General features: G+C 39.8%; 1 protein-coding gene across 4 annotated transcripts in view; it reads right to left on the reverse strand.

Moving 5' to 3' along the window:
- Window positions 1-16,001, reverse strand: part of trappc12 (trafficking protein particle complex subunit 12) — a 51,762-nt gene that overhangs the window by 31,846 nt on the left and 3,915 nt on the right. For all 4 annotated transcript variants that reach the window (XM_057858793.1, XM_057858794.1, XM_057858792.1 and 1 more), the window contains exon 3: window positions 15,155-15,271. In XM_057858793.1, the coding sequence (XP_057714776.1) occupies window positions 15,155-15,271 (117 nt within the window). The remainder of the gene's footprint in view (window positions 1-15,154; window positions 15,272-16,001) is intronic.

Below are 16,001 nucleotides of genomic sequence, written 5' to 3' on the forward strand. Positions count from 1 at the left end.
CCGTTCAATATACTGCATTAAAAAAGTGTCACATCTGTGTCATTTTGTTCGAAACATTGTCTTTTTTAAAATGCAACTGTTACATGGTGTTTTTCCCTAACTGCCAGACTAACAATTTACAGTGGGGCAATAAGTATTTAGTCAACCACCAATTGTGCAAGTTCTCCTACTTGAAAATATTAGAGAGGCCTGTAATTGCCAACATGGGCAAACCTCAACCATGAGAGACAGAATGTGGAGAAAAAAAAAAGAAAATCACATTGTTTGATTTTTAAAGAATTTATTTCCAAATTAGAGTGGAAAATAAGTATTTGGTCACCTACAAACAAGCAAGATTTCTGGCTGTCAAAGAGGTCTAACTTCTTCTAATGAGGCTCCACTCGTTACCTGTATTAATGGCACCTGTTTTAACTCATTATCGGTGTAAAAGACAGCTGTCCACACCTCAGTCAGTCACACTCCAAACTCCACTATGGCCAAGACCAAAGAGCTGTCGAAGGACACCAGAAACAAAATTATAGACCTGCACCAGGCTGGGAAGACTGAATCCGCAATAGGTAAAACGCGTGGTGTAAAGAAATCAACTATGGGAGCAATTATTAGAAAATGGAAGACATACAGGACCACTGATAATCTCCCTCGATCTGGGGCTCCATGCAAGATTTCACCCTGTGGCGTCAAAATGATAACAAGAACTGTGAGCAAAAATCCCAGAACCACACGGATATGGACCTAGTGAATGACCTACAGAGGACTGGGACCACAGTAACTAAGGCTACTATCAGTAACACAATGCACTGCCAGGGACTCAAATCCTGCACTGCCAGACGTGTCCCCCTGCTCAAGCCGGTACACGTCCAGGCCCGTCTGGGGTTCGCTAGAAAGCATTTGGATGATTCAGAAGAGGACCGGGAGAATGTGTTATGGTCAGATGAAACCAAAATAGAACTTTTTGGTAGAAACATAGGTTCTCGTGTTTGGAGGAGAAAGAATACTGAATTGCATCCGAAGAACACCATACCCACTGTGAAGCATGGGGGTGGAAACATCATGTTTTGGTGCCGTTTTTCTGCAAAAGGACCAGAATGGATTATCTGTGTAAAGGACAGAATGAATGGGGCCATGTATCGAGAGATTTTGAGCGAAAATCTCCTTGAAATGATGCATGACAATGATCCCAAACACACAGCAAAGGCAACAAAGGAGAGGCTTCGTAAGAAGCATTTCAAGGTCCTGGAGTGGCTTAGCCAGTCTCCAGATCTCAACCCCATCGAAAATCTGTGGAGGGAGTTGAAAGTCTGTGTTGCCCAACGGCAGCCCCAAAACATCACTGCTCTAGAGGAGATCTGCATGGAGGAATGGGCCAAAATACCAGGAACAGTGTGTGAAAAGCTTGTGAAGAGTTACAGAAAACGTTTGGCCTCCGTTATTGCCAACAAAGGGTACATAACAAAGTATTGAGCTGAACTTTTGGTATTGACCAAATACTTATTTTCCACCATGATTTGCAAATAAATTCTTTAAAAATCAAACAATGTGATTTTCTGTTTTTGTTTTCCACATTGTCTCTCATGGTTGAGGTTTACCCATGTTGACAATTACAGGCCTCTCTAATATTTTCAAGTGGGAGAACTTGCACAATTAGTGGTTGACTAAATAATTATTTGCCCCACCGTATTAAAAGGTGTATTAACAACAGGGATTTATATTTTGGCATTTATTTAAGTTTATGCGGATTTAGTTTGCACATTTGAAGCCAGAAATGTTCCCCATTGTGCCACTGAAGTTTGCAGGAGGGATGTATTGTCACTCAGAATAAAAATACTGTCATTAAATAAAATCTATCTTCTCTAAACAAAGCTTTATTTTGTTACACATTGCCCTAAATCATGATAAGGTACATCATTGGTAAATTTTCGTGTGATGAATAATGGATTTTAAAACCACTATATTATGATGGACCAAAATAACCAAATTCTATAACAGTGCTGGTTAAGTGTTTCAGTTGATCTTGTCATGCACGATTGGCCATTCAGTATATGCAATGCACACAAACAAATATACATTCTTGTCACACGATGAGAACAGAATAAAGCTTCATAATTGTGCTCAAAAGTCGAATGTTTAACGTGCCTTTACTTTGATGATTGGGGGTGACGAGAAAAATCCCTGCTTTACAACGCTTGATGAACAAATGAACGCCCACATTATCTTCCCACCAGACCGAAAGCCTCCAGGCAAGCCAAACTTACAAAGACTTTCTCCACCCAGCCTGGGTTAATACAGAGCATCCTTGCAACTTTAATGAAGATCCAGCATTATTAAAAGAGGATGGAGAGTAGGGGTATTACTTGTAGTATATGACACTTGCAGGCCAGTGATTGCAACTGAGGCCTGCTTTGCTTTGAAGTTTGCATTGGTGTTCAGACACTTGAACCAAGGGGACAGAATACTGCATTCAAACTGGGGAATAGTTCTCTACTTTACCAAGATGAACTTCACACATCAGCCATCATTCCTCCCATCGGTAACGGCTGGACTTTTCCAATGGTACCACAGAGAGAGACGGAGACAAAAAACTGGCATAATTTATTATGAAAACTAGCTTGTGGCTTTTAAGGGAACTCGACATAATACTCCCTAAGAAGGTTCAGCACAGAGTCCAAGTTGTAAGTGACACTCCTCTGGGTAATATGAACCGCTGATTGACTAGTGTGCTGTTAGATAGTTTTAATGGTGTGGTTGTCAACAATAACAGCTTGGCCCACTTCTTTTTTTTTTTTTTGCCTCTGAAACTTTTAGCGCATTGCTAAAGATAGCATTGAAGTCACCAGTCTACATCCATATCTTCTGACTCCCCAAAAACAGTAGTTTTCCAACAATGCAAAACAACATGACAAAACATCTTTGTACTAAAACAGTAGCCACGTATACATGCTGACTTTTATTCATACCGATTCAAATCATTCCGAATGGAAATTTCACATCAGCTGTTTACATGTCACTTCATCTATTCCGATCCAGCGTTTACATGTGACTGCCTTTATTCCGAAAGGACGTTTGACAACTGCCGTCTGACATGCGCAGATTAATCAAAACAAAGCGTCACGTTGCAAAACATGGAGATCGATCGTCAGATCAGCTGCTGTTTTAACTTTTCGAGTGGAAACAAAACTTCAGAATGATACGCCGTTCATTTAAAAAGTTGTGTGGGTGTGCTGTGCGTGTGCTTGGAAGCCATGTTGCAAGTGACGTTACTTACGTCACCAAGTGACGTCACCACGTCAGTACGGAGCATGCGCAGAAAGAACGCAACCAGACACCATTCCGCTTCCCTGTTTACATGATATAATTTTACTTCTAATCGGTTTGGAAAAAGGAATATTCCACCCCTGTGAATCGGAATGAAATTCCATTCGGTTTGGGCCTGTTCATTCCGAATGAGGTGTTTATATGGAACACATTTATTCGGTTTGAACAAATATTCCGATTGTAATTGGAATATTTGGCTCCATGTAAACGTGGCAAGTGGTTCTCAAACTTTTTTCCCTGAGTACCAAGCTTAGAAATTATTTAGATTTTCAAGTCCCACTTGAATCAAAATAAAGTGGCAGAGGGCTATGATACTGTACAACAAAGTATCGTTTACAATAACGATTTTTATATTAAAAATAGGATATGCACATTCACGACAAACACCAGACAATGACCACGTCTGCAACGGAACACCAAACACACATTGTGAACAAGAATAGTATTTCTCAAACTTTATCAATTAGGGCTGCAGCTATCGATTATTTTAGCACTCGATTAATCGATGAACAGCTAGTTCAAATGCTATAAAATGCTTTTTAAGTTTTTAACAATGCTCTTAACAAATGACACATATTCCCAAAAAGTAGGCTAAATATACCTATAAACTAAATTACAAATGCATTAAAAAAAAAAAAAAACCATTAGCTCAAACAAAAACTTAGCTTATGTTGGTCTTCACAGGGAGCACCTGGATTCAGCCATGTGAAATGAGGCAGACTAGAAGGCAATGTATCCAAATCAAGAAAACTAAATGCAAACACTTTCAAAATAAACCATTACAACGGCACTTTAACTAAAGCAGCAAAATTTAATTCGAATCTTTTTTTCCAATCGAATACTCGAGTTAATCAATTAATCGTTGCAGCACTAGTATCAATCTTAGGTCACAGATCTTGTAACAGGACGACGACCCATATGATAATTGGAGGTCAACAGATATATCAGTCGACTGGCCGGTAGTGAAATTAAAAAGCCGTTTCACAGCGGAGTACTAACCAGGCCCGAACCTGCTTAGCCTCTTAGATAAGTCATTTTCAGGGTAGGGGTGGCTGTAAGGGATATACGAGGCACTCGAGGTAAGATCGGGCCTAAAAAATCCAGCCCGAGCCAAATCAATTAACTTGATTTGCAGGCCTGAGCCCGAAACAAACCCGAAATTTTCTGTTTTATTTGTGCGGTCCTCAAAACAAATGATAATACAGATGTTTGACGATCATAATTTTTGCTCGTATAGTTTTTTAAATGCCTGATCAGTCTCGAGGTGCCAGTCTTTCTGCTCTCGTATGAGAGCAAAGCCCCACATTCGTTACATTCAGCGAAGCCGACACAGGTTTCTGTAGCATCTTCAACAATCAATTTGAAGTCTTTCCACACCCCACTCTTACCGGTGAGTGTTTGTCTTTTCAGTTCCCCCATCTTTAGTTTGTTTTCTTCTTGCTGCTCCTTATAGAAATACCAGGTGAAAAATATGTAATGGATGCGGAGGGGAAGATTAAAAAAGAGGGCGGGGCCATGGCGTTCTCAGGCACAGGGCATGCTCTGGCTCTTCGGCTCCAGTTTGCATTTACCATACAGCACCTTCTCTGTTTTATCCAATTTATTTTATAACAAGTATTCCTTAGTTTAAAATCCATGCATCATTTTAGTATACATAATATATAAACATATACAGTGGGGAGAACAAGTATTTGATACTTGGCAGTGTATCAAATACTTGTTCTCCCCACTGTATTTGTTTAAAAAACAAAATTGGCAAGAGAGAAGTCCGACCCGACCCGAACATAATAATTGACATTTTGGGCCCTGGGTTTGGGCTTAAGATCTTGCCTCTACAACAGACATGTCCAAAGTCCGGCCCGGGGGCCAGATACGGCCCATCGTCAAATCTCATTCGGCCCCCAGCCTCCGTCATAAAATCAATAATGTCTGGCCCGCACACAGACTTAATAAATTGGTCAGCAGTACTGCTACCAGCATATGAATTAGCTTACACACTAAATGCTGCTCCTCATTTACCCACAAAAAGACAGCAGCACTCTAAGCAACATTACCCCGTGTGACCTTTTACCTCCAATTTTCTAAAATGGCGACAATCAACAAAAAAAAAATTTGACTGCGACGGCCGACGCTTGAAGGATAGGTGGAAATTGGACTATTTCTTCACTAAAATACGCAACAAATGTGTCTGCCTCATTTGCAAAGAGACAGTCGCTGTTTTTAAAGAGTTCAATGTGAGGCGATATCACCAAACAAGACACACTGACATGTACGACAAGATTACAGGGAAGATACGCAGCGAGAAATTGAAGCAACTTGAAGCTAGTTTAATTTTACAGCAGCAGTATTTTGCAAGAGCCCGAGAGTCGAAAGAGAATGCCACAAAGGCTAGTTGTGAGATTGTTGAAATTATTAATTAAAAAAATAATAAAGCAAATGTGACACACAGAATGGCTTACTAAAATTTACTTAAATATATTGTTCTACGTAAAGGACGTCAGCCAAGGTCGGCCCCCCCACATTTTTACCACACCAAATCTGGCCCTCTTTGCAAAAAGTTTGGACACCCCTGCTCTACAAGGCACCCCTACAGCCAAGCTGCAGTTAATGACTGACTGATGGATGGACCCCACTAGACTCAGAGCCACTGCAAACCAGGCTGTGATCCATGCTTGCTTGATTTGAAGCACATGGTAGGATTTTTTTTTCTTATCTTGGCAAGAGAGAGAAAATGCAATGTTGCTTTAGCCTTTAAAGGTCTACACAGAGTGAGCATTACACTCTAAATGTAACTCGTTTAGAGTTAGCGTTTACGTTAGCCTTAGTGTGGCGTAGTGGTGTCAACAATAATCGAAAAGTCCAAAAGTTTGGACACCCCTGCTCTACAAGGCACCCCTGCAGCCAAGCTGCAGCTAATGACTGACTGATGGATGGACCCCCTAGACTCAGAGCCAATGCAAACCAGGCTGTGATCCATGCTTGCTTGATTTGAAGCACATGGTAAGATTTTTTTTCTTATCTTGGCAAGAGAGAGAAAATGCAATGTTGCTTTAGGCTTTAAAGGTCTACACAGAGTGAGCATTACACTCTAAACGTAACTCGTTTAGAGTTGTTACGTTTAGAGTTAGCGTTTACGTTAGCCTTAGCGTGGCGTAGTGGTGTCAACAATAATCGATGCATCCCGATGCGGGGCATGGACGATTCGATTCGATGCGGGCAACAAGCCGAATCGATTCAGCGCATTTTAAAATATATAAGTACGTTCAAAAATCTTCCCTGCGCAATTCCGGTGATACAACGGATTTGGTTTCCCCATTTGTATTATTCTTCTCATGTTTCATATTTTTACACACTGCATAACTCTGGTCAAGTTTCCCACCAACCTCGTAGAAGCCAAAATGTCTCCAGATGTCTGCTTTCAATGTCTTAGGTGCATCAATAATCTTTCTCGCTCCCTCTTTCTCCCCTTCAGCCATTGTTATGTTATGTCCTATCTCTTAGAGGTTAGATCTTGTGCCCAAACCCAAACGGGTCGGGTCTGGCCCAAAATGTTAAGCATTCACGTTCGGGTCGGGCTGCGTGCTGGACTAATAAATTATTCATTCATTCATTTTCCATGCCGCTTTTCCTCACGAGGGTCGTGGAGGTGCTGCAGCCTATCCCAGCCAACTACGGGCAGTATTAAAAAAAAAAGAAAAAAAAAAAAAAAGGGATAAAACCGAGAGCAGGCTCTCTGTATTGTGCATTTGCTTGTGCACGCCGCCGCCCGCTATTTCTTCTTCTCCTCCGCTGTGGCGCTTGCGATTCGTTACGAAAGACACTTTTTTTATGCACACAAAGGCACCACATGTGATCCTTTTGAATCTTCTCCGCTGTGTGTCTGCAAAATCGCATGTTTTTTTTTTTATATTAAACTTTCCCAGCGTTATTTCGTTGTGTAAATGCTTTTATAATGATCATAAAAATATGTAGACTATTTAAACATTAAGAAAACTTGCGGGTTTTTTTTCTGCCAACTGAGAATTCGTTAAGAAAGACACTTTTTTTATGCACACAAAGGCAACACAAATGTGATCCTTTTGAATCTTCTCCACTGTGTGTCTGCAAAATCGCATGTTTTTTTTTTTTATATTAAACTTTCCCAGCGTTATTTCATTGTGTAATAACGTTGTGTTATAATGATCATAAAAATATGTAGACTATTTAAACATTAAGAAAACTTGCGTTTTTTCTGCCAACACGAAGAAATGAAAATAAATTGCTGCTGCTGCGTTTTTTTTTTTTTTTCGCGTCACTTAGTCCAAGCCGGGTCGGGCTTCAATACCAGCGGGGCGTGTCGGGTCGGGCTTGATTTTTTTAGGCCCGATCTAACCTCTACTATCTCTCTGCTCTCTCGATTGCAAAAAACTGATATTTCCTCATGTTGAAACAGATTGTTATGGCTGCTAAAATGCTGCTGCACTTCATTTTATTTCATTATTTTTTATTGTTATGTGGTAGTTACTGATTGCATTTCTAAGTTGATTGCACATATATAGTGGGCTAGGCCTACATTTTACTTTTGTTCTACATTGCAATTTAGTTGATGTTTTGTTTGCAACTGAACTGATCCCTGGATTGATATTGCGATAAAGATGCTGCTGTACTAAGATATTTTCTTTTTCGATGGGTCGTTGTGACTAAAATACAGTGACTGTTATTACTGATTTTGCACAGGAGTTCAGATGTTGCACTGTATGAAAGTATTGTGTGTAGAAAAAAAGAGAAAGCCCGTTATATTGTGTGTAGAAAAAAAGAGAAAGCCCTGGTCTCATTCAAAGCACCAATTAAATGCTGTGATCTGTTTTTTTTTAATATATATATCTGAAAGTATTTTCATTTGACTTCAACCAGGAGTGACACAAGAGCCAATAAAAAGTTGTTTAATGTCTGACCGCTTGTGTTACCTCATGATTCACAAAAAAAAATGCTTTGCTTTAGAATTTTAATGCATCCCAGGCTTTAAGGCATCGCGATGCATTGCCGAATCGAACCGAATCGAATCGTGACCCCCTGAATCGAATTGAATCGTGGCCCTCCGAATCATAATCAAATCGAATCGTAAAGGTAGTAGTTTAGACCAGTGTTTTTGTCAACAATGACTATAACGAATATATTTCGTCAACAGACATTTTTTTCATGACGATGACGAGACGATAACAAGCAAAAAACATGTTTTGGGAGACTAAAACAACGAGCCTAACGCCGGTTTTCGTCTGCCAAGACGAAAATGCGCAATAGTTTCTGTCACATTTCCTTGTAGACCAGGGGTGTCAAATCGGTCCTCAAAGGGCCGCAGTGGGTGCTGGATTTGAGATAAATACATTTTCACTAATCTGGTGTTTTACAAGTACATGTAATCATTTGATTGCAGTTGTTTTAGCAGAATCCTTATTGGTTCAACTGTCTGTGTTGGATCTGTTGGTCGTTGGAAACCTTTATTTATTTATTTTTTTTGGGGGGGGGTATTTTTTAAAGGATTTTATAGACAAAAACATTTTTAGTAAACGTTGATTAAAACTCGACAAAATTAGTCCTGAGTTTTCGTCAACAAAAACTAGACGGAGACAAACACATTTTGAGATGACTAAAATGTGACAAAGACTAATAAATATTATCGAGCAAAAGACTTAAGAAAATTAAAAGGGCTGCTAAAAACAACACTGGTTTAGACAGACCTGGTCCTGATTTAGTGCTGGTATGAACCTGGTTTTGATTGTAATAGTGTGCATACATTTTTCAAAATGTATGCTGTTAATATTACCTATAAACAATGTTGTTTGTGATGTCCAAATGCACGTAACTAAAGAATGAAAAAGAGTAAAACAAACAAAGCCTTTTTTAATGATGAAAGAACCTTATCATTCTTTTTGTCAGTTATGTGTACATGTAACCACAGAACACTATATTTTGTGGCATTTGAAAGAAGGTGATGTCTTGTGACAAATGGCTGGGAGTAAATTAGTTAATAAGAAAAAGCAAAAATATTTTATTGAAGTCAATTTTTTTGCAAAGCAAATCAAAGGCAATTTAACTCATTGGCTGCATTTGACAATGCTAGACATTCAATCCATTTGAGCTGGGAGGGCTGATGGCGATTGAAAGGATTTTGTACGCCGCCAGCCCTCCCAGCTCAGTGGATTGGATTTCTACAAGTGGTAGCGTCATAAATTCACAGCAGAAGGATGGACAAAGACACAGGATTGGAAATCTATTATGGTCAGTGTAGCTCACTGTCTGTATCCATCAATTGTTAAAGAGCTACATTTTTGGGTCATTAATTAATTTGCACTATTGTCCATAATAGCGCAAACTGTTGTGATTCTTATCAATATTAAAAGGAGGAATGTTGATTTCTTGAAGGCAAAGGATGCACAAAAAATGAACCCAGTAGGGGAGCAATGCCAAGAAAAGCCAGGTGAAATATTGTATTTTCCGCACTATAAGGCGCACCTAAAAGCCTTCAATTTTCTCAAAAGCAGACAGTGCGCCTTATAATCCGATGCGCCTTGTACAGTGGGGAGAACAAGTATTTGATACACTGCCAATGGGTTTTCCCATTGGCAGTGTATCAAATACTTGTTCTCCCCACTGTATAGAGCCTACCCACCGACATCATAAAACCACGTGCTCGCTGTATGGTTCCGCCCACTTGTCCGTCATTTTGTCTCTGTATTAGCATTGGTTTCAATTGATCGAGGAATTTAAAATGCATTTCATGGAAGACCCGGTGCTTTCTGATGCCGTAAACTCACTGGATGTGTTGCATAAAAGGCGTTATGTGGAAAAGCTTCGTTCTATACAGTCGCCAGATCCATATTTGATGCCTAAATCGATGATTTTTGACCGGCTGCCTTCACCGTCTCTGCCTGACCCTGATATTTACAACTATCTTGTCCACACAAAATCAGCCTATTCTCACGAAAGTTTGAAAAACTTTAAGAGCTTGGAGGCTTAAAAATGCTACGTTGCTGGTTGGGTGAAACAGGTCCTCGTACACGAAAATTCGGCAGGAATCTTGTGCTCGGAAGGTGAGTTACGAAATTTTTAATTCAAAATCTTTTGTTCTTGCTAACATCCACTGTCAAGTCTAATGTATTTCATGTCATTTGTCAATGGAGCTAGGGCTTTTAATGTTTATATGGTTTAGCGATAGCACTCACTACATACATACGTGTATGTTGTCGGCGATTAGCCTAGCAATGATTTTAATTGTGGTTGTCAGCCCAAAACCCTTTAAATATATATTAAATGCATCTTACCAGATATAAAATGACTACTACATAATCTGTGGTAATCGTTTGGAGCCCAGTTTTCTCGTCGAATTGCAGCAGCCCATCTTGCTCTCTCCTCTCCGTGTCTCTCGGAATCCGGTAGAACTTCAAGTTTCTCCGTCTATCTTCTCTATTATTGCAACCGACCGCCACACACGCCTTCGCCATTTTGATTATTAATGTTAACGAGCAGAAAAACACGTCGTAAATAGGAGGAATGTACGTAGCCGTAACAGGTCAACACGATGTGTTGCCGGACAAGTGGGCGGCACCAGTCAGGAGAGCGGAGTTGTGACGTCACGTGGGTAGGGTCTATATGGATCAATACTGATTAATCATGGCATGACATTCCCTTTAACGCAGCACCATCTAGTGGATGTATAACGCAACCCAAACCACTACTACTACAGCGCATTATAATGCAGTGCGCCCTATATATGAAAACAGTTTTAAAATAGGCCATTCATTGAATGTGCGCCTTATACTCTGTTGCGCCTTATAGTGTGGAAAATACGGTATTTTAAATACTTTGAAGTAACTACTTGCACTGAAACAATGGTCACATAGGTTACTGTTTTGACTTTTTTTTTTTTTTTTTTTTTAAACTGTACTACTTACCTATTCTATATTTGTTTTACTTGGGTGTGTTTGGGTGTACAGTACCTAAAATGTAATAAATGGTTGGGATTATATTGGTGTGTTTGATTTCTAAAACATAAATTTATATGAATGAATGTTTGAATTGCCTTTCATAACTAAAACGCTTTGGGGAGAAAAAGTACATCAGCCTCAAATATCAGTTAAAAAATTGGCTGCAGACATCGACCTCTAATGATAACACGTTTTTTAAGGTACAGATAATGATGATGATTATTGATTTCGCTTTATGGAAAATATTTGCACTTTGAATCACAACGGTAAAGAGATAGAACTTGTGTCTATTCTAAATCTACGCCGAGGTGCATTACTGGTTCACTTTCACTCATTCATGTAATGATTCCAACAACAAAAAACATTCCTGTGACAACCTGTGGGCGATGCTGTTGTCATGTAAAGCGCTGCCATGTTGACGGGAGAAATTTAGGGTGCAGTGTTTTGCTCAATCAATCAATCAATCAATCAATCAACCAACCAATCAAGTGCTTTACAACAAAGACAAACATGGCTCAAGACAAAAGGCATGAATGTATCATACAATGACACTAAGAAAAAAAAAAAATGAAACAAAGACAGCGCATCGCGATAAAAGTCAGACAGCAAATAAAAAAACAGATAAAATCTGAAAACATTAAAAACCCTTAAGAAATAAAACCAAGCTACCTGGAGCTAATCTGGAGAAAAGGCGAGTTTAAAAAGGTGTAAAGGCCCAAGTACACTGCATGCGTGATCGTTGCGGTTCCGGTCCGGTTCAGTGTTGCCTGCGTGCCACGCAGTCCGTCAAAAACAGGCAAATCATACCGGCTGCTGCACGGCTGCGGTCCGCCAACTCTGTCCCCTCGTGAGCTCTCGTGTGATCGCGCGCGATAATGTGCCATTTAAATCAACGACAAACACACGGAGTCTGTAGTATGTACTCATCAGAGAAGCAGAGAGAGAGCACATTTTTTTCCTTGCATATTGATAATGTAACGTTTGCTAAGCGGAAGTTTGGCCGCGAAAACAACACACGAGCTTCAACGCCTTTTTCCTCTTTTTCTTTATTAACTTCCCGCCACCTCACCAATGCAAAAACAACAACTACAGTGGGGAGAACAAGTATTTGATACACTGCCAATGGGTTTTCCCATTGTCAGTGTATCAAATACTTGTTCTCCCCACTGTATTTACACTGACGCTATCTAGTCCACCAATCGGAGCGTCGCGCTGGTGCACCAGCACACCAATGACAGCCCCGCGTTGGTAAATAAATTAACCCACCGATGACAGCCCCGGCGACGCTACAATATTTTAGTTGTGTCTGTCTCTTAATTCCAGATTGACTGCATCATGTTGAGATCAGGGCTCCGTGTGTGGAGGGAAGGGGGGCTATTATGCCCTTGGTTGTGTCGGTGCGTTTATATCTTTGTGCACATTTAAAATTTATGGCACATGACATCTCATAGAGCTGTTATAAACAACTGATAAATAATCTGTCATATTTATAAAATGGATAGCGAATTATATTCGACACGAACTAAAAAACAGCGTACTTGGAATTGGTGTCTCAACACTGCAGATTCATGTGGCCAGCGCAAACTGTTGTTTTTTCTATGAAGAGTCAAGTGAAATGTAGGAAAGAAAGAGAAATGTCTTGAATAGACCACCAGGTCGAAACTTGTGGGTGTCTCTTCTTTCTCTTTCGTACTTTTCCCCCTCGACTCTGTATACAAACCGAGATTGTTTGTGCGCGGGGGCACGAGAATTTCTGCAGTGGAACCACTTCCAGATACGCTTTTTTTTTTTTTTTTTTTTTTGCTTAGCACGTCGTGTTTGATATCATTGCCAGAAAAACACACATAATAGGACACTTTGCAGTTTCACTTTTAATGGTGTCCTTATAGTAACGATCTGCTGCATCATAAATGATTTTGTGGGTTTCCACCTCCATGATGAAGCGCTCATCATCCATCTTCGCTCGTGTTTAAAGCGTGATTAGGCACCTGGGTTGTTACGTCCAGGCCCAGCTCCGCCCATTTTGCCGGATGCGTGTCCGGCAAAAATAGAAAATAGCCTATACCATCCGGCGGGCATGCGGCACGCCGGAGGTGGTTCGCAGTCAGGCCGGAGCACTGACGCGGCCGGTATACGTTGAACAATAGGATATAATGGGAACGGATCGACTCCGGCGCTATTTTTTACCGGAGTCGGACCGGAAACGCAACGATCACGCATGCGGTGTACTTGGGCCTTTAGTTTTAACAGAGACTTAAAAAGACCTAGATTCGTAGTGGTGCAGATTTTAGGGGAAGGCTATTCCACAACCTGGGTGCAGCAACCGCAAAAGATCGGTCTCTCCACTGTTTAAGTTTCAACCTCGGAACGAAGGTACATATTTAAAGTATTTTCCTAAATCATTCAGCCCTGATCTAATTGATAGGAAAAAACGATATATGAAAAACGCCAAAAGAAAAGCTAAAATTCAACATCTCTTTAATGATATTCATATATCACAATTATACCACAAAAAAACTATTTATATACAAGTTCTTCAGGCTAACAAACTTTCGTAGCACCAAAGCACCACCTGAATTTGGACTTACTGTTACATTTTACAAAACAAGCAGTGCCTCCAAACACACACAAGCATGTGCACTGCTGGTTAAATTGCTTGTCATTTCTTGACATCTGTGCTGCAGGCCAATGCTACCTTTTCTGGCTTACTGTAGCACTCCATTACTTTGCCCTAGGCTTCCAGGAGCCACCCACACCCGTTGGCAGACAGTGACTGGCACACACAGTTACATTATGTACGTCTTGAGTTGTGTATTGTTTGTGTGCATTTGCAAGCTTCTTGTGTGCGCATGTGCTTGTGAGATAGCCCAGTCCAGAAGGCCTGTAAAATATGCACAGCAGTTCTATGCATAATACATGGCTACAGCAGGAGGAAAATAACTTGTGAGCACAGTGGATTTCCGCCTCTACCCTTTGCTCCATCTTTCAGCCGCTGTGCTTACAGCTTTATTCATGTTATTAACATGTTTGAAATAACTACAGTCTCCTAGGTTTGATAAGGAGAAGATGCTTGATGGCTCAAAAATTAGGCACCAAATCAGACAAAATGGATGTGGTTTATTTTTGGTAGACACATAAGGAACACATGTGAATAGGAAAAGCTACTGTAATTTTTGCAAAAACTGTAACTAAAACCAAAGGGTCCCAATTTACATTGTAATTGTAGGGTACAATTCATTTTTATACTGGAAAAAAAAAAACTTCACAACTAAGAGGGTATTATACATGAGTATAAGCGAAATGAAGAAAATCTCATTCGCTCTGGTAGTAAATTACATCACTTTCCCGTATTTCCAGGAGGAAATGTAGATGTTCCAAAACCTCACCAAAAACTAAAAAAATAATACGGAGTCTTTTTTGGGTGGGTTGTCTCGTTTTGAGCAGACATTTTTGTTTCAAGTTCAGCACTATACAATGCTGCCTATTTTGGAAGCACTGGAAAGGCCCTTCAACTAAGAAAATGGACCTCTGCAATTATTCCGAGGTGATCCTTTGTTTCTTCATAACTTCATTCAAATCCCTAAAGTGCTTGATAAAACCCAACAAAGTTTCTAGTTTCTTTGGCACAAGAAACTGATAGCAAACTATGGATAACCTTTCTTTTAAAATCTGTGTAAACACCTGTTGTTAGCAAATATATTTTCTTCTGTAGTGGCATCAAGGGTCTTTTCTTGGCAACAAGTCAGCATGTGCTGTGTATGGAAATACCTCGCCTTCTCACAAATGTTGAATATATTTCTTCAGAAAAGTAAGTATCAGTCTAGCAATGCATCAATAAATAATATTCCACATAACATCATAAACTCTTAGAAACTTACAATCAGTTGTTTGAGACCCAGGAAGGACTGTTCCACAGAGCTGGCAGTGAGAACTTGTCGTTTCATGGCTGCTTGCTCGCCCAAGAATCGAAGCATTAAATCTTTTACAGCGTCACCCTATGAAAATGTAAAATGAGTAAAAACTATTGCAGTTTATTGCATATTATTGTTGGTTTGTAATCCAATTTAAAGTTAACGTGTCAAGTAAGCGGTGACGCGTATAACTACATAGACTGAAGGACCTTTCAAAGATGTAAAGATAATTATTTAGTTAATTAATAGTTAAAATGATATGAGTACTGAGAGTACTGCGCAATTGCAAATTACATTAACCAACTACAACCTGAACTCCCAATAAGCATTTTTGTGTGTTATTTGGTCTACTGCATTTGCTTTGTGGAGTCTGTTGACAAATGCAAGTACAGTATAACGAAGTGCAGTGATGAACTGGATGGCCTTGAAACCAGGCTGCAAGCCAGTTAGCGGTAAGCTAGCATGTTAGCTCGCCAATGACTAGCAATGAAAAAATGCTGACTGTGCATACTGAAAGTCTTCACAGCATTAAGACTTTTACATTTTGTTGTTACAGCCTCATTCTAAAATGCAATAAATCCCCTTTTCCCACTAATCTTTATATACAACATCCTGTACGTATTTACAATGTGGGAAAAAACATTTTCTAAATTTGTACGTATTGAAAAAAATTGTACATGCTTTAAGTATTCACAGACTTTGCTGAATACTTTGTGGATGCACCTTAGGCAGTAGTGATGGGTCGATGATGGTTCAAACTACAAGAAACCACAATATGATCTGGGCATTTAAAACTGGTACACCAGACGATATT

The sequence above is a fragment of the Corythoichthys intestinalis genome, chromosome 15 (assembly GCF_030265065.1).
Source record: "Corythoichthys intestinalis isolate RoL2023-P3 chromosome 15, ASM3026506v1, whole genome shotgun sequence".
Lineage (NCBI taxonomy): Eukaryota > Metazoa > Chordata > Actinopteri > Syngnathiformes > Syngnathidae > Corythoichthys > Corythoichthys intestinalis.